The sequence below is a fragment of the Gambusia affinis genome, linkage group LG15 (genome assembly GCF_019740435.1).
Source record: "Gambusia affinis linkage group LG15, SWU_Gaff_1.0, whole genome shotgun sequence".
Taxonomy (NCBI): Eukaryota; Metazoa; Chordata; class Actinopteri; order Cyprinodontiformes; family Poeciliidae; genus Gambusia; species Gambusia affinis.
In genome coordinates this window covers 21,145,288-21,168,300 of record NC_057882.1, presented here as the reverse complement: position 1 = coordinate 21,168,300, position 23,013 = coordinate 21,145,288, and the positions used below count along the sequence as shown (strand labels likewise).

The window sequence follows — 23,013 nt, the reverse complement described above, 5'->3', positions numbered from 1 at the left end:
CATACCATAATGTGCACCCTGCAGTGAAATGCATTTTATAACTTGTGTGTTTCTGGACATGTCAGCCTTTTTATGTTTAAAATGTAGTTTTAAAGGATGACCCTTCTATCTGCTTTTTGTTGTTATTGTTTTTGATTTTTTTGGCAAATTTAAATGTTTCTGATCATCATAACAAATTTTAACCTTAGACAATGGTGACAAAGTAAGTGCAATATGTAGTTTTTAGATAATGAAGTTGAGAAAAATAACAATCCAAGCCAATGTAGTTTTATGTAAATAGTCATTGCACCCTTACTACACTATTAATTAACCAGAAGCAACTAACTTATACTGGCTACACACAACCTGGTTACTACATACCTCTATAATCAGGGATTCACCTAGGTGACGTTCAGTAATTGATGGAACCAGAAATTCTTCTCTCCACCAGATAATCCAGAAGGAAAATATCTTATCATCAGTTTGTGACTTTAAGCTCAAGTACAATTGCAATATGCAGGAAGACAAAATTCAAGACACCAGCAAGTTCACAGCCACAGCTTTCTTCTGTTGTTGGAAATATTGACAGAAGAACTTTCGCTGACTGGGTAGCCAGTCAGTTTGTGGACTGGACTAAATTTGCACTTGACTCATTTTCACCTCGGCCAACTGCTCTGTAGGAACCACAAATACATTCCTCACTGCCTAGTGCAGAAACATTGACACACACATGCTGACAGTGTTGATTCACTCCTGTGTGCAGATTCTGTGGGTTTGCACTGTCAACTTACTTTGATGGCATTAGGGAAGTCAGAGCTTAACTCAACTTTTGGGTTGAAAAACCTAAATTAATGATTTCTTTTCCAAACTGGAGAACATTAATCTCTTTAAGCTTTTAAGTGATTCCTCATCCATGTTCTACATTTTGACTTAGTTTGCCTTATTTATATTCTTCTCTGAATTTGTTGAATGAAAGATTGTCTTTGTGAATTGCAGTGTGCAACTTTCATCTCATAAAAGTATTTATAGCCTACTTCATTTTTCATACTAAATGTATTTATTTACATCTTTATAGTACATGATCTTAAAATAGGTGGAAAAATCAGCTTTTCCACCTACTTTAAGAAAAACAGAACACCTGGAAAGTGTGGTAATTGCTCTTAAATAAAACAAACAAACTCCAAAACATTCCCACTGCAAGATGCTGCCACTACCCTGTTTCACTGGGGATGGTGTGATTGAGGTGACATTGGCATGTATGCAAAAAAGTTCTCAAAACTCTTCCATAAAGGCCACATATGTGAATTTAATGGTTTTGATGTATATTTTTAATCATACTAGATTGGATTAAAGAAGCTGCATAGAGATGCTTGTCTGACTTTTAATATTGAAAACCATGTGAGTTTCATTTCCCTTCGCAATCATGAATAGTTGATATTTGTACTTTTCAAGTCCATGTTTGTCTTTTATTGATTAAGGATAATTTTCTTTGGGCTTTTATTTTTGCACTTGCAGAATTCGAGATGATATTTTTAAGACATGACACCAACATTCAGTCTTAATGTTGCATGCTCTGAGCTGCTTGGCCTGAATCTCTGAGGGCTGCTAAAAATAGAAGATGAGGAGTAGACAGAAAGTGGCTGGATGGAGAAAAGAAAAAATGAGCTGAAGGAGGAAAGAGTGTACATGTTAGAGTAGGCATGGTGATTTAAGGACATTTTCAGTGAAAAAGGGGGAGCTGAAGCAAAAGCATTTGTCACAGCCTTTGGTCACATGATCTGTTAAATCATTGATTAGTGTTGAACTCACTAACCCAGCTTCTGTGTGCAGAAGCAGATATTGACTTCTTACTGCTATTCTGTCACTGTAAAGGAGAGCGTCTGCAATAGACAGTTCTGGAAAATACAGTCATGACAAAACATTAGAGCAAGTCGCAATAAAAATAGTAAAAAAGTACTTTTTTAAATTTCTAGTGAAATGGTTTAAAAAAATCAATATCTCATGAGGAATACCTTAGGACAGCCCTACATTTATTCCCACTTGAAATGGTTGAAACTACAAACAGGCAAACACAGATCTGATGCACATGATTTGAACAGTGTTTCTCAGCATTTAAATAAATGCTGTTTTTATTCATTAATCTGGTGTTCTCCTGATTTTTGATGAAACAACCCTATGGTAAGATTAAAGGAGCAGCCAGATGCCTTTAGAAAGAAAACTGCAGCAGCTCATGAGTCTAGAAAGTGGGTCCACAGAGGTCACAGCATAAGTTTACATCAGGGAGTTTAATATACCAAAAATAGTCTACATTCAAAACAGCTGCCAAGAAGCCCATGTCTGGCCACCCATAGAAGTTCACCCTGAAGGCACAGGATAAAATGCTAAAAAATATTTCCAAAAACCCTAAAAAGTCATCACAAGAAATAGCAGTCTCTGAAAACTGTTAAAAATACATGTTTGAACAATCAGAAAGAGGCTACTCAGACTTACCTTTCCTTACCTTAAATGAGGTGTACAAAGAAATGTTTCTTCAGAGAGAACATAGAAAAAGAAAATGAGTTCTGGAGTAAAGTTCTTAGGACAGGTGACAATCTAAAATTGAATTATTTTGACACTAAACAGAGGACATGTTTGGCACAAACCAAAGAGATAGATAGATAAATAAATAAAGCATTCCAGAAAACGATTCTCAAGACTAATGTTCTGGTCATTGAATGTGGACATGTAACTGCTGTGTTTGTGAGATTCTCCAGCCGCTTGAGACAGGCCAGTAAAAATATCACTGAGCACCTCCATGACCCTCAGCATGCAGTTTTTTGCTATATAGTTTTTACTCAGCATGACCACATTGCTTATATGACCGAGTTTCCTAACCTCAAATGACCTGCCTAGAAGTAAACGGGCAGAAACTCTGTGCTCCTTTTTTTGCTCCACCTTCCCATCCTCCTCCTCCTCCTTCTTAAGCCCCAGGAAGACAACAGGGTTCTCCACAGCAGCAGTTGTTCATTCCTGTAACTGCAGCAAGATCTGATTGCTCCCAGAGCAATGAACGCCCATGCTTCGCTGTGTATTTGTTCAGAAAACCAGATCCCATCTCTGTCAATCGTTTTGTTTTGATTGGCTGCTTGACCACTGGAATGTGTTGGATGGGTGTTTTGATTGGCTGCTACACCGAGACGGACTTCCTGCAGGGCTCCTTCTCCCTGTCCAGACTAAAGATTGACCCCATGGACAAGCTTTGTATCATTACAGAGGAGAAATACAAAACTGAATGGCTTAGTCGAAGTCCAGTAGTTTTCCCACAGAAGAGTTCAGTTTCTTTTTCATTCCCACACTACAACTTGCTTTGTGAAGTCATGTCCACTGGTTTACTTTTCAAGTGTCAAAAACAGTGATACGCAGCTGTGATGCTGAATTTCACAGCATAAATAATGGAAATTTTAGTAATTAACCATTTAAACAAAAGCATAGAGTTCCTTGTTAAATTCTGCCTAAACGTGCCCCTTCTTACATTTTTTTCACATTCAGTCTACAAATTTTAGTGTAGTTTTACTGGGATATTATATGATTGACCTGTAGCTTATTTGTGAAGTAGAAAATGCAAACGATGAATGGTTTACAATAATTTTTATTAAAAAATCTATGTAAATTATTGTATGTATTTTATCAAGCATCTCTTAAATTTATACTTTGTAGAACCACTTATTGCTTAAGTACAGTTGCATGTCTTGTGATATTTTTTAAAGTGAAATGTCTGCCAATTCCACTTCACAAAATTGCTCAAGCACAATCAGACTGAAACAAACAGGAATGTTTAGATCTAGACTTTGACTAGGCTGTTCTTACAAATGAGGGAACTGTCAGTTAAACAATTTTATTGTAGTTCTACCTTTAGGGTCTTGAAAGAAAATGTTCACCCATAAGTTTGTGATCTTAGGTTCAACCACAATGTTAAACAGTGGAGCAATTATCTGAAGCACACTAATGGGTAAAAAAGCAACAACAAAAACACAGCTAAGGTTTTGGCATGGCCTAGTGAATGTCCAGACTTTTGTCTGATTGAGATGCTGTGGCAAGATGTTAAACCTTGTTCATTCTCAAAAACTCCCCAGTGAGGCTGAATTAAATAAATCTTTAAAGAAGAGTGGGCTAGGGTTCATCTCTAGAGATTTGATAGACACATTGTTGTTTCAAACACTTTAGGATATTTGTTACCTTCAATAATGAAACCATTTGGTTATTAATATGGGACCAAGTTAGTATGAATAATTATGTTCATTTAATAAATTAAATTGTAATATGGAAATTAATTTTTGAGTTGACCACGGTTATTTTTTTCTGATGCTAAAGTTTGATTGATGATCTGAAAGGTGTGTGATAAAAAGCACAAACAAAAAAAGGACCAAGTTTTGTATGGTTGCCAGAGTAAAGAGGAATGTATGCATGCATGCATGTGTTATATTTAGGTAAATCACACAGACTTGTTCTGTGTGATTCTTTTAAAAGGAACAACAATATTTGCAAAACCAAATAAAGTCATCAGTCTTACTACACCTAATAAAATGCTAAAAAGAAATTAGGTGCTTTCAGGTGTTGCTAAATCTTCTAATGATCGATTGCGTAGCTTCTCTCCATCTGCTTCTGAACTCCTGTGTGTTTGTTGGTCTTGTCAGTTGACTCTGCCTTTTGTCTCCTCTGAGCTACCCAGTTCCTCCACCCTTCGGTCACTCACTCATCGTCTTTCATTGCTAGCTTTTTTTTAAAATCATATCTCTCGTCTCAAAACACTTTCCCTCTCATCACTGCTGAGTATCAGAGTCAGGCATGCATCTAGTCCCAGATACAGAAGGGTAACATGTAAGAAGGTAAATCACCAGGCCGCTCTATCCTACTGTCATCGGACATTTCAGACCATGACTACACAGAGACTGAAAACATGAAATCTTTAGGTCTTCCATCAGCAAGTATCATGAGTTGAGGAAAATAAAATACAGTCACATAAGTTATTTCAAGGATAAAAATAATAGCTTGAGTGAAAATTTAGATCCCTACCTCTGCAGGCCCTACAAGCAGAGTGGTGTTTGGTATCGACATGACCTCAACATTTTGCTGACTGCCAGAGATGTCAAGCAGGTTTCAACAGGCTGAAATGCCGAATCAGGTCCCTCCTCACAGGGTCCATTCTGACCTGCAACTCAACACCACAAACAGGACATCCGACGGTGTCAAGCAGAAGGCAGCTGAGGAGCGTCCTGGGCTGTTGTGATGGCTCTGTCTGGCATTCCTGGGATAACATGGGAAGAACTCAGGTCTTAGGAGGAAATTCCCAAACTCTTAACCTGTCAGAGGGGGTGAAAGTGTCTCACAAAAAGAAACAGCTTAAGCACTTTCCCTTTAGGTTGTCAGACTGAACATGATGGGTGTTTAAAGAGAAACTCTGTCTTAGTTATGTTGGGCAAAGTATGATGTGCAGGTGATCTGTTGGGCAGTCAATGGAAGAAATTTTCACCAAAATGTAAATAGGAACTTATAATGAATCAATTTCCTGAACTTTATAAAATCTGTATGAGGCATTCTGATTCTGATTCTGAAAATGTATGAACTTCAGGTCAGAACTCATGGTTTGGCATTGTTTTGCTAAAATTATGTCTTCCTGGATGAAGACAATAATTAGTTAGCATGTGGATATTTATTATTCAGCAATAATTCTGTGTTCAGTGGCAAAAAATGTTAATTGTTTTTAACTCAAACAAAATTTTCACTACTAATTTACATTAATTTTGCCTCCTCATCAGTGTGATGATGAGGAGACAGGAACCTCATAGTTCCAGAGGTCCTGCTGAAACAGAACAACACAACCACTGATTGCAGATGTATCATGTTTACATTAACTTTTTCTTTTACTTAAAAGATTTTGATAAACTGTAGTACACTAACTCTTCAATTAATAGCCTATAGCTGTTGCTGCCAGGCACTGCATTGAAATGGTCAGTTTACATTTTCATGGCAGGGTTTCAGGCCATTCTCCAGTGAATATCTAATATCTGTGTTGTGGCTCTGTGACTGGGTGCAGTAAGATGTGTGACTGAATGAGCACATAAACTCTGGCTTGTTCTGCCGACAAGCAGGACAGTTGCAACTTGTGTGCATGTAATGTGTGGTATGAATGAGTGTTATTACTACGTATCAAGCAGATTGAAAGGGATCCTTGTTTGGGTGAGTGGGTGGGTTTTTTTCTGCAGATCATGTAGGTTTGGCGTGTGCGTGTGTGTGTTAGAGAGAGAGAGTGTGTGCACATGGGGAGGGGGGAATCCGCCTCTCACATCTGGCTCTGTAGCTCACATGGAGAAGTTATGTTGAAACAGTGCAGCACCTTCGCTCTGTAAGCGACTGGATGTAGGGATGCGGGATCAGTGAGATTCTGGCTTTTTGGGGGCCAAAGAGTCCTTTTCTGCTGGTGCAGGGAGGTGACGCATCGTGGATCTGTAGCCTGGACCAGGTGAAGCGGTGACGGTCACTGCGGCAGGAGCAGCCGGGGCACCGTGTCCCAGCCGGAGCCGGAATACAAGAAAACCGGAGAAATCTTATGTTGATTAACACGGATTTTAATCAGATTTTAGTCGGGGATTCATGATAGTATTAATAATGCGTCCGGCTGCACCGCAATGACAACACAGCGAAAGTCTGTCAGTAAGCTACAGCTGCGGCGGTCGATCAGTGAGCAGCTGCGGGACTCCACGTCCAAGGCTTGGGATCTGCTGTGGAGGAATGTCCGGGAGAGGAGACTCGCAGGTCAGACATCCAAACCTCAAAAATTAGACAGACTTAACGTATAGATAAATTGGATTCTATACTACATGGCAATCACGCGGAGGACTGCAGCTTCTTATTAAGAGTTTTCTTTTGAAATTAATAACCTGACCATCTTAATTTATGGAAAGTCATGCTGTTTTGCCAGACCATTGAGATAACGTTAATTCTCTTCAGCTTAATCTTATTTAGTCCTGATAAATCCACGGTAATTTGTAAAAATATCGACAGACGGAACGAAAGTTTATTTCCAGTCCATGCTGCATACAGCCTGGTGGCGTCATGCGCAGAGCGCTCCTTGATTATTTTGGGAAGGTCATTGTCAAATTTAGTGCTCAAAACAGCGCAGGCATGTGCTGTGGAAAGGAGTACAGCAGGGCTTTCAAATGCCGGTCGTTCATATTTTATTGGCTATTGATCTTTTTAGACATTTTTGTTATTCTTAACGATTATATTAGAGAGCTAGCCCCATTTATTATTTCGGGTTTCACAGCCAACAGAGTGGACTGTAACATGAGCGCTAATGCGCCAAGTTTAGGAGGGTCAGCACTCAGTTTCCTCTGTGTTTACAGTGGCGAGCTGGAAGCGCACTCTGGATATAGGCTGTGCGTCAGAGAGGGTGGAAGAAGTAGGGAAAAAAGAGTAGGAGAGAGGGAGCTGCAGCTGTCCACTCCGTTTAATGCAATTACGGAGATGTGCGGCACTTAAACTGATTGAAGTAAAAATATTCCCACATTCAGGATCCATCAAGCCTCCACAGACCAAGTGGGCATAGCTGTCTCCAAAAGTATTATGAGACCCTAAGCAGAATTTAATTTGGGGTGCGACTTCCAGTTAAGTCCCCCATCACAGAGCATATATCTATATATATATATATATATATATATATATATATATAGATCTATATATATATATATATATATATATATTTATATATATAGATCTATATATATATATAGATCTATATATATATATATATATATATATATATATATATATATATATATATATATATATATATATATATATATATATATATATTGTTACGGCCCTGGGCCTTATGGGCTGAGTTGCAGGTGCCTTGCTGTGTGTCTTTGTGCTCCTCCCATTTACAGGGGCTGCTGATTTGTTCATTTGGAGCACAGATCATTTAAACCTGGCTCCACCTTCTGTCGCGTCCGCTCTGCTGCTTGACGCTTGTTGTGTTTTGGTGCCAGGCCTCAGCTCCCCTCCTTCTGCACATTTGAGTTTGTCTTTGTTTTTGCACTTCAACACTTCCATATGCACTCATACACCACATCCAAGCATTTGCATTACACCACTGATACCGACATTCACAATCCATTGTTGTTTTTGTTAATAAATATTCTTTGTTAAGCACTTTAACCACTGCATGGTCTCCCGTTTTTGTTATGACCTTGAGCCAGTCGTAACAATTGGGGGCTCGTTCAAACTGTTGTGAGTTGTGTTTGGTTCGGTAAGTTTGACTTTTGTCTTGTCCTTTGACTGAATTATGTTGGTTGAGTGCTTGTTTTGCGTTGACTTTCTAGCTCGTTAGCGTTGCGCTGAGACGCTATTTCTGTGCGTTTACTTGGTGACGGTGGAAGCCCGTGACGTAATTGTCCTTATTTGGACTTGTGCGCTCTTGGGGGATATGCAGGTGGTTCGTTTAGCATGCAGTGCTTTGTTTGTAATTTTTGGAGTGGGATGCTTGTTCCGTGGCTGTGAATTTTAGCGATATAGGTAAGTGTCAAGTTTTTAATGTGCACTAGTAAAACGTTTTTGAGCAGGTGTCCCCTTGCAGGTTTTGGCGGCGTTTCCCAACAGGGGTTTCACCGCATTGTTTCCTAGTGTGGAGGTACGGCGGGTAGAGCTTCCCTATCCCCTTTCCCTTCATCGGCTCGGGAGCATTCCGTGGTTTCGAGGGGGTGACAGCCTGCTGGTTGCCCTTATCGTTCCACTGGTTTTTAAATGCATAAAAACCCATCGCTACGCCTCCCGAAGACTAGGGATGAGTTTGGAAGCTTCTTCGCTAGGCAGTTAGCGGGGACACGCTGCGGGTTGTCGTTTTGAGCTTTTATTGTGCATTAAATTGTCACTTGTCCGTCGTTATAAACTTGAGGCTTTTAATGGTTAAATAATGTCTTGGAGATGTGTTAAGAACTGTTATAATGATGGCAGAGCATTATGATGTTCACTTGCGTGTCACATAGGAATGTGATCAGCACTTCTCGAAATTTTAAATCTGTTTGAGGTTGGTGTGTGTAAGCTTTGTCAAAACTCGTCTCCGTCTCTAATGGCGAATGTCACTGGTTTATCTGGGGGGCAGCAAACTGACTAGTTCAGTGTAAGGAAAAAGTGTGCTTTGAGTCTGGTTGTGAAATGACTGTTCTGGTGGAGGAGTTGGCCCACGTTTTGTTAGAATCCTTTAAGAGTGTGGTAGTGGACCATGCTGGGATTGTTGTGGGTGTGGCTCTCGTTTTGTTTGGTCATTTGTGATGAGGAGAATCCTGAACACTTGGTTAAGCAGTGACGTGACCTTTTGGTGTTGTGGAGATGTCGGCTCACTTTGGTTTGACACTCTTTTGGTGTTGCTGGCTGTGAGACAGCAGTAACTTTGAGTATGGTGCTGGACCATGCTAAGGGTGATGTGGGTATTGATCTCCATATTGTCGGTCACGTTTGCTTACCTGACTTGTGTAGCAATGTTTTGTGGTAGTGGACCACTTGTTGCTGTGACCTTTTGTGTTGGGTAATACCAGTTCAGATCTGGTTAGATTGCTGGTTATTGCTTTGGCGAGTGGTAACTGGGTGAATCCATTTTTGATTTGGCTGTGAACCTGTGGTAGGTCACTTGTGTGTCAGGTTTGTGTTCAGTAGTGGTTTTTTCCTCTTGAAGTACTCTTGAGGGTGTTGAAGCGGTAAGAACATGTCCTGTTTCAGCTGCTGCACTATTCTTTACCAGTCTTCATAACCAGTAACCAACATGATGGGCACAGCGACTTATGGCTGTGGGACATGGAGGCTGACGATGTGACGGCTGTCATCCTGAACTCAAAATTTTGGTAATGTACTACCAGCCCAAACATTTTTAAATTAATATTTGTTTTGAGTTTTTAAAGGTTCCCCTTTGGGGCCCTTTTCTTAAGGGTGGGGGTGTTACGGCCCTGGGCCTTATGGGCTGAGTTGCAGGTGCCTTGCTGTGTGTCTTTGTGCTCCTCCCCTTTACAGGTGCTGCTGATTTGTTCATTTGGAGCACAGATCATTTAAACCTGGCCGTCTCCACCTTCTGCCTGGACCGGCCTCAGCTCCCCTCCTTCTGCACATTTGAGTTTGTCTTTGTTTTTGCACTTCAACATTGTTGCTGTGACCTTTTGTGTTGGGTAATACCAGTATTCTTTGTTAAGCACTTTAACCACTGCATGGTCTCCCGTTTTTGTTATGACCTTGAGCCAGTCGTAACAATATATATATATATATATATATATATATATATATATATACTAGGAAAGCAAGTTCATATTCATTTAGAAACATTTTTAATGTTTCAACTCATATATATACATATGAATTCAATCTCAATCCAGAATGGGCATTCCTTATACATTAAACCCCATAAACCTAGTTGGTGAGACAATGCCAGTTTTATAGATGAAGTTGATCTCTTTTCCACAACAGACACCTCTGCTGGGTCACACTTGTCTATAGAATCAATAACATTGTCAATGTTTCGTTCCTGAAGTCATCTCATTTATCTTCCTTGTTAATAGAAACAAAGAATTAGAACTGCTTTGTCTAAAGGTGTAAAACAATGACCGATTCAACATGATGTCATTTAAAAATTTTTCCCTGACAAACACAGTAAAGATTCACCCTTCATTAGCACAAACTGTCTCAGGATTTAATGTGAGCACTGTTGCTAAAACTGGCAAAGTTATCAGGATACAGACTTATATTAGAGCTTCAACACATAAACTTTCCCTAACACAAGTCCAACAGTTCAAAACTTTGCCTAAGTTCACAATAAAACCCAGAAAAATGAATCAATTTCATCTTTCTCTGCTGGACACCACAAACAACAAATAAAAAAGTGTCTGGATCAACATTCTCCAGTAAATGCCTTTTCAAAACGAATTACATAGGTTGAATTTGTTAAATAATATTTCCCAAATTTATTTGCTAAATTCAAGTTCTTTTTGTGGTATTGGACACCAAATTAAGTTTAAGACAGCACCTGATAACACCTGCCACCCTGTAATCATCTTCTACTCATTTAAATTTTCCTTCCTTCATCTTTTTCTTTACACTAGCACTCAAAGGTTCCCCTGAGCTTCACTGCTCCTCCCTCAGACTGCTGCTGAACCCATCAGCTCAGAGGCACACAGTCTACATCTGTCTGGATCAGATTTAAAGATGGGGAATCCTTAAAATTCAGGCATCTGGCTGCACAGCTATGATGGTATTTGACAATGCATTTTCCACTCTGCTATAGTCACTCAGGGGAGGTAGGATATCCAGGTTAGTAAGATGGTTTCAATGTGGGGAATAAAACTGAATGGATAAATAGTCTCAAAACATACTTAAAATTATGTAACTGGAGTGATACTAAAAGAAAAAGTGTACTAAAAAATTGTACTCAAAAAAATTACACAGAGTAATAAAAACAGACTGTGATGTTGAAATAAGACGTAAAAAGTAAACTGAGACACACACAAAAAATGGGGCAGACAAAAAAACAGAATGAGGTTTTGAGTGCGTGGAGGGATTTAGTTGTAATTCTACAGATCTGTTGGATTAGGGAAACTGGGTGTCTCCCCCTGCAAACGGGATTTGGGGGGTTTAATTCCATATTTGTGAATGCTTAAGTGAATGTGTGTGCGTTAGTTTGTTAGAAAGCATGGATATACCCAAAGTGATTTACACAAGCAAACAGCTTTATAATAATCATCTCCACCCCCATCTCATGGATTGCTCCCCTGGCCTTTTCTTTCATTGACGCAGAATACATGGCTACTGTAGGTCTGTCTGTAAAATCCAGTGAATGCACACCAGCAATCCACATGAATACTTTCGTTTTGGTCTTGTGGCACTTTCTGCCACTTGACTTCCTGTCAACAGGTTGATTTTTAAAGACGTAGAATCACATGTGTTGAGATGTTGTGTTCATTGTTGTCTGACTTCCTGGTGCTGTGAGGCAGGTGGTTTACAGAACTCGGTGCGTTTTTGTTTATAGTTTGCATTTAAATAGAGAGTTTGAACTTTAATTTTTGCTTTTTGCTGACTACTTTTGTCTCTTTTTCTATTTAATGCATATATGCTATTGTTGTTGCTAATTGACAGCTTTTTAAATTATTTCTTCTAAATGGAAACAAGAGTTATTATGAACTTTTCTTTGATTTTTTGTTTTATCAGACTACAACATTAGGAAATTATGGATTGCAAAGGATATTTTGATATATAGTTCCCTTCATACCTTCTGGTATTTTTGGAAGCAGGCCCATAGCAACAAATATCCTCCACTGTATGTCACAGTTAATAGCATAAAATAGACACCATTTAATGGTTGCCATGGAGACTTGGTGACCCGAAGATTTTCCTCTTTGTTGCTGTTTCCAAACTATGAACTTTACAGATTTCTAAAATAATATTACTGAGCTATTGTCACATTTTTTCGATGTAGTCTGTTTTTCTTAGTCTGTTTTTTCATTTTGACTTGTTCAAACTTCCTGTTCAAACAGCAGTAACTTCATGTGTCACTACTGTAACAGAGCAGTTATACTCTGAATCAGAGCTGAAGATTTTTCTTTGAGAGTTTCCAAAAGTCTTACTGAATTATGACTCGGAAATTAACCAATGTTCCTTCTTTGCAGTGTAAATCAAAGTTTTTCTGTATTTCCTCCAGAGGGCAGTGTGAATTTCCTCCAGAGGGCAGTGTGATCAAATCAAGTCTCAAATATTGTTCTGTACAACTGTTTCTCACTTTGTGAATCAGATTATTCAGTGTTTAAATGTAACTTATGATTCAGAGAAAAACTCTGCAAAAGCTTTTTGCTGTTATTTTTTGTTAGGTATTCTACTGTATTAGAGACCATCAGTTTATAGATGAGTTTTCCTAAGTGTGACATTAGCTTGACGTTGTAGATGCAGAGAACATTTCTGAATGGCATTAAAAGTCCCACTCAGCTGCAGAAACAATAGCTTCGCTCCTTCCATACGTACATTCCTCTGAACCCTCTCTCTCACACCCACATACTCTCTATTGTTCTGTTCCTTCCTTGTTTCACATCGGGATGTTGGGATCATATTTTTTTCCACGTCTACATCCCACCAATTACAGTCATGCACATATGCCTGGGGCATGTACCAAATAGTTTCTCTGGCAGAACATCAGGAAGCAGCAAACAATTCCCCCATCGGCTCCTGGTCACATGATTGAAGGAAACAGCTTGTGGATGTAACTGTTTGTGACTTTGTTCTCCTCCCTGTATCAGTCGGGCAGCTTGCGTGTGGGTGGAGAGAACATGGACGGTCGCCTGAGTCAGGTGGTACCATGAAGTTTGTTGAAGAGGGAGGAGGAGGAAGAGGAGGGAATGTGGCTTCCAGTGAAGACATGTTAGAGGCAGGAATTCTTAAGAAATGCTCCCATAAGAAGTCATCAGCGCAGGAGAGAGGAAGACTTGCATTAATATGGATGATATTGATGCTACAGTAATTATGGATCCATCAGGACAGAGTAAAGGTGAAGGAAGGACAGAAACTTCAGGGAGCAATATGGCTCCTGCAGACAGCACAGAAAGTACAAAAGGAGAGGATGTTGCTGGACAAACTGCATACCCTGTGAGCTTAGCCTTTGCTGACAGAGTGGACAGCATGATGGCTGAGGCAGAGTGTGCTGACCCTATATATTACAGGAGTGGAAAATTAGAAAACACTATTGACAACATGGATCAGAATACCAAGAGCGGCAGCAACGATGGAGGAAGTGACAGCGACAGCACCAGTGAGGGAACCTGTCTGGAGGCCATGACACCTGATGGTCAGGACTACTACCTGAGGCTGGGGAACACGCCTCGAAGGCGCTCTGCCCTCCGCCTGTCACGTATCATCGCCCGACAGCAGCTTCTGCGCAGGCTGGCACAAGGTAGTCAGTGAAAGTGATGTGAGGAAGTCCTAATAAATGCTTTGATTGGTCGATTTAAATTTGAAGAACCAGGATCAAAGTGAGACAGTTTCTATTTTTAATCAGCTGAGATGGAGACAGATGCGGCTTTAAACAATGTAAGCTTTGATCAGTTGTTCAAACAGCGGAAGGAAGCTTCTGATTGCAGCCTCTTCAAGTCAGATTGTGTCTTCCTTGTTTAAGATTTTTTCCCCATATTTGACTTATGTCATAGCAATTTGCAACACATCAAAAATTTATTGCTATAACAACCTGGTACTTTACAACTTCAAGCTTAACTTTTAAGAACTCTTTTGGATTGTAATCAGCTCAGACCTGACTGAACGTACAAAGTCATTTCTGCACCAAATATGTTTTTCAAGAATCTGAATAGAAGTCTAAAGAAACCATGAAGGCTTTCAGTGTTATTGTTTTGTCTGTGTTTCACCTAGCTAACTGGTCACTTCCTTTACTTCCTGTCACATGACCCATGTTTCCCAATATATAATCACAAAATTTAAACAGAACAATGGCGACAGCACTTTCGCTGCTTAGCTTCTGTTTTTTAAAGATGGAATTTCATTTTCAGTCCCCCTAGCTTTATTATGTGTTCTATCCACTCCTTTTTGATGACGAATGAGCCTACTGCTAAATGTCAGAAGGAGAAATATGTCAAGAATGTCGATAGAGAAGCATGTTTCTACTTGTGCAGTGATTATATGACCTTGTTAGCTTTCCACTACCTCCTTCTTAATACATCCTTTTTGACCTTAACCTTCCTACCATGAATGGATAAATAATCAATTAGCAGAGTATCTGTGAGACTGAAACTCCTTTTAAATGAAAGACGAGAGTCCCTAATGACCTAGCAATGCTATGAAGACAGAGGTGAAAGCAGATATTTATATATCAGGAATAATATATATATTTTTTTCACTCTGTCAGAAATTCACATTGTTGGAGAAAAAGGCCTGAAAAAGTCACTTTCTGGTCAGCTAGGATTACCCAAATTATTTTGGTTTGTTAAATTCCAGAATAATGAAAGAAATGTTCTTAAAATTTATAAAGTTACATACATTTATTTTTGTATCTTTCAGATGTACATTTTTGGGTGTCCTTTTTACAAGCTTAGTACAATAATTTGCTCTAATTTTAGCTCATTCATCCTGACAGTAACAAGGTCAGGGTTTTAAAGCTTCCTTTCTCAGACACACTTTTAGAGTTCTTACCAAATTCTTTTTACATGAACTTAGATCAGGGCTTCTGTTGTCCAGTCCAAGTGTTGACTTTGTTGAACCACTGTTGCTTATTTGATGGTATAATAGGACTACTGTCATTGTCCATTTGGAAACAAATGAAATCAAATTTTATTTGTACATCACAGGGATGCTCAGTACGTCGATCGCGATCGACCAGTCAATCTCGATCGACCAGTCAATCTCGCGAAGGGTTTGAGTCGATCTGGGCAGTTGGTTCCCTTGCTGACCCTTTTCTCAAAAATATTCACTAAGATCCAAAACCTTTGTGTCTTTATTAAATACTCTTAAAAAAAACTCAACAAGACATGTTAAAATTAATGACCCAATACAAATAATAATCACAGTAATTATTGTTTCAACAAGGTGTTGCGCAATTCTGTGCATTTCGATTCCGTTAAAAAAGGTTTTAATGAGCTAATCAACCACCGCTTTGTTCAGGCAAGTGCTTATTAATGATCGCAAAGTAAACATCAAGCTTGAAAACATATCGTAACGGACTGAGTGTTATGTTTTTAATGTAATCTCTGCTCTGCCGGGTTTGCGGAGCTCAGGTGGTTCCCACGGCAATGGGTGTGCTGTGTTGGCAGAGAGAGTAAAAAGAGTGGTTTAACATCAAATAGGACAAATATATTTTAATAAGTATTTAACAAACAAATGGCTCCTACAGTGAAAATAATGTGAAATGAAATTAATTGTTCAATATACAAAATAGTTTGGTGTTCTCTGGCATCTTGCCTTGAGCACAGAGTCTGAGAAGAGCTTTACTTGCCTTTCCTCTATCAAACATGTTGCTAACTATTTTAAATTTTTTATTTAGTGGAAGTATTGATATTGATGAGACTTTCTCCAAAATGACAGCGGCATAGAATGTTGAATTATTGGTAGACGGGAACATTTTAATGGATGAGGTCAATTCCCCTTTTCACCTTTTCACGACTTTGTTTAGAGTCGATTCATACCACATGTTTTCAAGAAGGAAGAACCACTGGGATCTTTTTTAACTGCCAACAATTTAAAGCAATTTTCTTTGTTCTACAAATAGCCTACTGCAAGGAGATTTTATGACTTCAGTAAATATCTACCATCAGGAATCATGACTTCTCAAACATTATGAGAATCAACTGTTTAGAAAAGGGATCAGAACCAAAATAAATGGAAAAAGGCTTATAACACTTCTTTTAGAATGTCAGATCTATTCAACCTTAAGGATGATTTAAAGTACAATGTAAATTTGTAGAACAGTTAGAACTCAGTGGCATTGGGGAGGTGCAGTAATTTGTGTTGTGTTTAAGAGTTTAATGTTGTGTAAGATATTAGCTGTTTGAGACTCTAGATGTTCTGATTTGTGGTTGTTTGTTTTCTCCAATATCTGCCAGTAGATATTGATCCTGACAGTAGAACAACAAGGCTCCTGAATTAGGCAGCCAGGAATCATCATCCCATAGCTGTTGTTTATATATGTGCTTTCTAATAAACGTTAGATTGAAATCATTTTGGGTTTGGTGTTTAATTGAAAGTTTAAACTGTTTTCCAGCTTTATACACATTCAGTTGTCCTTTTGTTCGTTTGTTAATTCACTCTTTCTTGTTTCTTCCAGCAGTTCTTGAATTTTAGTGACTGTCCTGCTTTTGAGCAACAGTATTAATCTAAATATAACTTTATTACATGAGTTACTCCATTGTTTCTATTTTCATACACTTTGAAAAAAGACAGCCTTTAAGAGCATTTGTGTGCAGCCAAAGTTCAATTGGGGATTGAATAGATGCACAAGATGGGACAGGTACAAACAAATCTTTTCATCCAACCCTGCCCTGAGGCCATGGATAGTCAGACTGAATATGAATACAATGCTGGAACACCTTTCTTTGACACCCTCTGCTGGACAAAAGGTTGCATCACCAACCACTGAGCTTGATGACCTTCAGTCGCCTTTTCTTTTGTGCCCTTGTTTAAATTCAGGCAGCGAACAGCCACTGTAGCGCCGGTTCTCTTAATTATTTTGGCCAACCAACGTTTTTCCATTTCTCTGATGTTGCGTGTGTGTCTGTGTTTTTGTCTGTGGTCCAGCCCTGTGTATAAGGAGGCTCTGTGTCTGAACCTGCACTGATTTCATGCCAGTATTGATTCTGTTTTACAGTGCATTCCTGAGGGCAGGACATCATAGCAGATGAAGCTCACGAGACAGGACAGGCATATTCCATTTTATCCCTCCCCCATCCCGCTCTTCCTGTCTCATCACTCCTCCACTGTCTTCTTCAATCCTTTTTTTTGACCTTTAGACGTGAAGGACTAAGTGCTTTAGCTTATGTGGGAATATGGCTGCTCTCCAGACTGCCTGTGTTTGTAGTCTTTGACTGTTAAGCCTCCTTTGTCAGTTTCTAGTGACGGTGTTACTACAAGGGCTCGTCCTAATAAACATATTGAACAATGCACATATCATTTTGTAAACAGTAGCAAAATATTTTACAGTTTTCTGTGCTCTGAAAATGTCAGCTTAGCTCAGGAACTTCCTGCTACAACGGCTGTTTTTAGTTCACATGCTGCTCTGCATTCATGGGAAATTAGAAGCAGGAAATGATGTCATCCAAGCCTCTTTAGAGTCCCTGGGCTCTAGAGACTCAGTAGTAGGTGGACATATCACAGAAGAAAATTGTGAAAAAAGGCAGGAAATAAAAAGCAGAGGAAATGACTATTCTTATGAGGACATTGGGTTGCTTTTGTTCAGTCTTTTATGTAACACCACCGGCACCCTTGTCATGAAAAGAATTACCTTTCACCCTCTTTACTCCACACTTGGATGCCCAAGTAAGCATCCAAGTTTGGATACACACAAACTCACAGCGCCTCATTCTCATACCATCCAACAGCCCTGTTGGCTGTGATTCTGGTCCTCAGCAGGACTGCAGTGACATGAAAAAGATTTGGGGGGACACACTGCGAGTGCCTCAGATTAACTCCATCTGCCTGCATGCACTGTTGTGTTTTACAGCCAACACCAAACATGTTTGTGTACTAATTAATCTCTTGATTAAATTCTGCACAGATGAATAGTGGGGCTTTGTTCCCACACTGATGGGAGCCTAGTCTTTTGTTTTTTTTTTGTCTGAACGTGAAAGCACAGTTGGCAATTACACATGCTCCAACACTGTGATGAAGCATGTAATTGTGTGCTTTTTAAATATTAGCATGGTGATAACATGCCATTATTTTTTTCTCTTGATATTTTAGATGCAACTCTGTACTGAGTGTAATTCAGAATTTTTTGCAGTAGGCTTGTAACTTGGAGCTTTGCTAGGCATAAACTCATACTGGGATACAAAATGAAAATATAAAAAAGTTCTGACTCAAATTTAGTGTTTTATGTATCTTTATAATGTATGTATTCTTTGTGCTCTAAAAAAGGCTTTATGCAGGTATGGTAGAATCATTTCTCCCAAACCTTTTGAGAAAAGATCATTAAAACTTTGCCCACTAAAACTGTTTTTGCACTACCTATATACATTACACTACATTCTAGGTGACAAGATCAAGACTTGCAATTCAAAGATCTGAGTTCAATTCCAGCTTCCTCCACTTCTGTGGAAGTGGCAAGGAACTTAGCCACAAGTTGCCTATTGTGTCAGTGTTTGAATGTGTTTTCATTTACTTTTTCTTAAAGTTTTCATTACCGGGACATTAATGAAATCTTTATGGTAAATGCAGTTTTATCTGAAAACTTTGATTAATGATGCATGGTGTGAGTATTACCAAAGTAACTTTTGTCAACAATATTAGAGAATAATAAGCAATATGAATCACTTACTTTGTTTAGCCTACTTGTGATAAGTCATAAATGTAAAACTTCAAAAAAGATTGTTTTTAAATTTGTTTGTGGGTAAAAAAAAATAAGCAAAAATTGCTCACACATGTGTAACCCATTTCAAGGATTTGGTGCCAAGAGTTTATGAGTTTTTGAATCTTTTTAAAATTCTGTGGAAAAAGGTTGAGGATTTCCTGCCATCTGTCCTTGTTTTGCCTTGAAGATTTGCAATTTTTAACCTGATTTTAACTTCTTAAAAAGTCAACCAATCTGACAGTGAGTAAATAAACAACTGGTGTGGTATGTCGTTGTTCCTGCAGTTTTCTTACAAGATCCGTTCATATCGGTTCCCCACCCCAGCCATCTGACTGTCTCATCCCTGCTTTTGCGTTTTCTGACTCACTGAGGGCAACATCTGCGCTGTTTTAGATTTACTCGCCAGTGAGTCCAGTCTGCTGGATGTGTCTGAGTAGATTCTCGCTCCCATTGTGAGGGTGAAGTATCACAAAGAAACCAAGGTCAAAGTCTCCTTGTTGTCCAGTATGCTGGTGGGCTTGGCTGACATGTGAAGTTAGCATCCAGTAACTGATGGTCTGCAACCTCGAGGGGTGCAGCCTATGTGAACGTCAGCTGAAATGAGTCATTTCCTGCAAAGATGCAAAGAAGATGTGGACTCTCTTCGAGGAGCTTGAGTGGGAGAGAGGGGATTGGGATGTTCCTGTTGATGGATGAAAGAAAGTGTGCGAGGGAGTGTTTTTGTTTTACAGAAAGATGTAAGGGAGAAGAGATGAGAGGTACCACAAGAAGAAAAAATATAGTTTGATCGTGAAAGTGAAGGTTAAAAAAGGAGTTTTCGCTATGTGAATGAAAGGGAAGGAAACAAAAGCTAGATGACTTGCAGGAATTATTTCTGAAACAACTGAAAAGAAGAAGGAAGAGGTCAGAGAAGCGTATAAATAGAGAGATATTGTATGTGCCGTCCAACAGAGATGAAAGTTTGACAGAGGAGGTTGAGTAGAAAATTAGAGGGAAGGGAAAACGTGCATGGAGCAGGCTGAAGAAATGGAGGCAGAGCCATAAACACATGGGTTGGAGAGCCAAGGAGGAAGAAAACACTGAACTGTCGCCGCTGTTTGATGGAAAGCTGCACAACACAGCAGATAGATGTTCCCTCGGATGGAGATGAAACTTCAGCTGGAACAAAGGAAACATAGGAGCTTGTCGTTCCCCTCACAATGAGGGCTTCCAGTAAGTCTTGATTGGAAAATAGAGTTGCGCCTCATCGGATATTTGATTTTTCTTTACTTTCAGAGAGCTAGAATAAACTGCAATATTTTGCCCCCACCTTTACTTCGTATATGATTTAGAGAGAAGAGCTATTCAAAGAATGTTGGAAGAGGGATGTAATTGCTAGATTGTGGCGACAGTGTCATTTCCTCTGACCGTTCCCATCTCTGATGGTGAGGGACGGAGGCTTTTTATTGCCCTGCTGAACCTTGCCAACACCTCCAAACTCTAGTGAGTGAGAAAAGTGAGAATGTGAGTGGAAACTTGAAGGAGAAGCAAGTTATTTATAGTTGTCAGCTTTGTTTGGACAAATACAAGCTTTATTTTCTGCGCATATTTGTCTTGAGACAGCCTCTACAGTTTGTACTGGTACTCATTCACGTTCATATTCTTTCCAATCCCATGCATTAAGGTGCTGAAGCATTCTTAGAAACTATGCCTGCTGTTGGAAATGTATTTGATTCTTGGCACAAGCTTCTTTTGGTTTTCTTTGTCAGCACAAGGAGCGGCTTTAATAAGTGTCTCCTCATAAAGAAAACATATATAAACACACCCAGATTTTTCTGCTGCCAGTTAAGCAGCGTGTGTGATACATATGCCAGCGGAAAAAGCAATAAAACAAAAGCCTGTAAAAATGTTTCATGCTTGCTAGGCACCCTATGCCTGCTTTGGTGCGATGTGTTATGCCTGGTACATTTATCTGAAAACATCTAAACGAAATATGGATGGGTTACATTGATAAAGTGAAATTGTGCTACGAGCACACTTAAGAAATTGCTTGTCTCTTTACTGGCAGATTTCCAGTTTTCCAAGTCTCATCATTCCATTAATTTCCCAAAGAAACAATGCATCTCAGAAATGTTCTTTCCTTAAGTAAAAGCATCATTTCCAAGAGGGATATCATGCATAAATACAATGCAATGTCTCCGACTTGATTTATGTATGTTTAGTCTTATAGTGTCTTGTAAAAGCATTCACATCCCTCGAACTTTTTCACATATTTTCCAACCAGCTGCCCTTAGAAGTCACACAGTTAGCAAACAGAGTTTCTACACGGGTAGTTTTTTCTCAAGTATACCAAAATGGTGTTCTGGTCAGAATAGATTAAAAATTTACTCAATTACCTTTTGACTAATTTGTAAAATGCTGTGTGAATTCTAATACTGTGAATCAGTGTGAACAGACCAGCCACACTGTGAAGCATGGTGGTAGATGGTCAGAATTGGTGGGAAGGCTGATATTCATAGAAAGTTTCCATCCAATCTGTCTGATCTTGAGTTAGTAGAATCAACAAAAATAGTCCTTTCTGCATGTAAAAAGCTGGTAGAGGCAAAACCAAAAACATCTGCAACTGCAATGGAAGCCAAAGGTGTTTTCAGTTTCCCTGTGTATCAACTCCGGGGAATTAAATTTGATGCACACAACACTTTTCATTTCATTAAAAAAAGTTTTAGACCATGTGTCCATTTCCTGAAACATAAAAATTTCTTAGTGTATCGCTTAAAATCTCTATAAAATAAGGTAGGATTGTGGCATCAATGTGACAAAATCTGAAACCAAAAAATCTCATTGTGACTGTATGATTTATCTTTCCAATGATTTTTGTCTTATAGAGATTGAGGCAAAGGAGGCTTGTGATTGGCTTCGAGCAGCGGGGTTTCCACAGTATGCCCAACTCTATGAAGGTAACACAATCCAGCTGCTGTATTTAACACACAAACTTCATCCTCTAGTTATCTTCTTTGACTTTTCCTACTTCCTCAGTTACTTTCTCTTTCTGTCTTATTTTTCCATCATTTGTGACTCTTTTTCTCTTCCTGCCTTCCCTCAAACTTTACATCCCCGTCTTCTGTGCCGATGCATTCTATTTCAAGGCTTCAGTTCCTCTAGAGGGAGGGGTCATGGGAAAGGCCTTGTTATCACTGCTGGGACTCTCATAGCTCTTCTTTCTCCCTCATTTCTTCTTCGTTCTTAAGATCACCAACCATTTACTTTCGAAGCCCTCCCCCCACAACCCACTCTAACTAAACCTACTATGTCTTACTTTTATGCTGTTTGAATTTCTTTTCTTTTCATTTTTCCTTCTTGTGTCTCTGTACCTTTTCTAGCAAACCTGCAGGCGTTTGCTCATGTGCTGATCATTTGGTCTTATGGGGTTGAAGCACAAACACAAACAGGCTTCAATAATTAAAGAAGAAGATTTTAAAACAAAACAATCCTTCTTTAGAAAAACTGGCAAACACACGCTGGTTCTCTGAGAAAGGTTCAGAGATTTCTAGAAAGTCAGGTTATTGATGCCACAGATAAGTCCCTCAATAAACAACTTGAATCAGTTTGGCATTGTGTTACGTTTAGGTTTTATTTCACTTCAGATGCGGATGACAAGTGCTAACTGTGGAGATGGCAGCTGTGGCAGACTTCACAAGCTCCATAGAGAATGCCTCTATGTCCTGTCATGTGTCAGTCATTATCTAACAAGTCTTTTCCCCTCTTCTCTGTCTCTTATTTCCTAGATTCCCAGTTTCCAATCAATATCTCCGCAGTGAAAAGGGACCATGACTTTTTGGACCGAGATCTGGTCGAACCTCTGTGTCGGTAAGGAGAATTTGTCTCTGTAAATTCCTTCTCTGGTCATCCTGTCTGGTGTGCTGACTTTTCCTTGTGGACTCATTACTTGCCTGACCCTTACCCTTAATGAAGTCCCCATCCACGTCTCCCTC

The 23,013-nt window shown here is 39.2% G+C and overlaps 1 protein-coding gene across 7 annotated transcripts in view; it reads left to right on the top strand.

Annotated features, from left to right (window-relative positions):
- Positions 1-23,013, top strand: part of stard13a (StAR-related lipid transfer (START) domain containing 13a) — a 59,860-nt gene that overhangs the window by 20,820 nt on the left and 16,027 nt on the right. For 4 of the 7 annotated variants that reach the window (XM_044140072.1, XM_044140073.1, XM_044140071.1 and 1 more), the window contains 2 exons: positions 21,907-21,978; positions 22,807-22,888. In XM_044140072.1, coding sequence (XP_043996007.1) covers positions 21,907-21,978; positions 22,807-22,888 — 154 coding nt within the window. Of the gene's footprint in view, positions 1-6,303; positions 6,772-13,287; positions 13,931-19,677; positions 20,255-21,906; positions 21,979-22,806; positions 22,889-23,013 lie in introns of those variants that run through there. The other 3 variants (XM_044140076.1, XM_044140074.1, XM_044140077.1) reach the window with 3 other exon arrangements.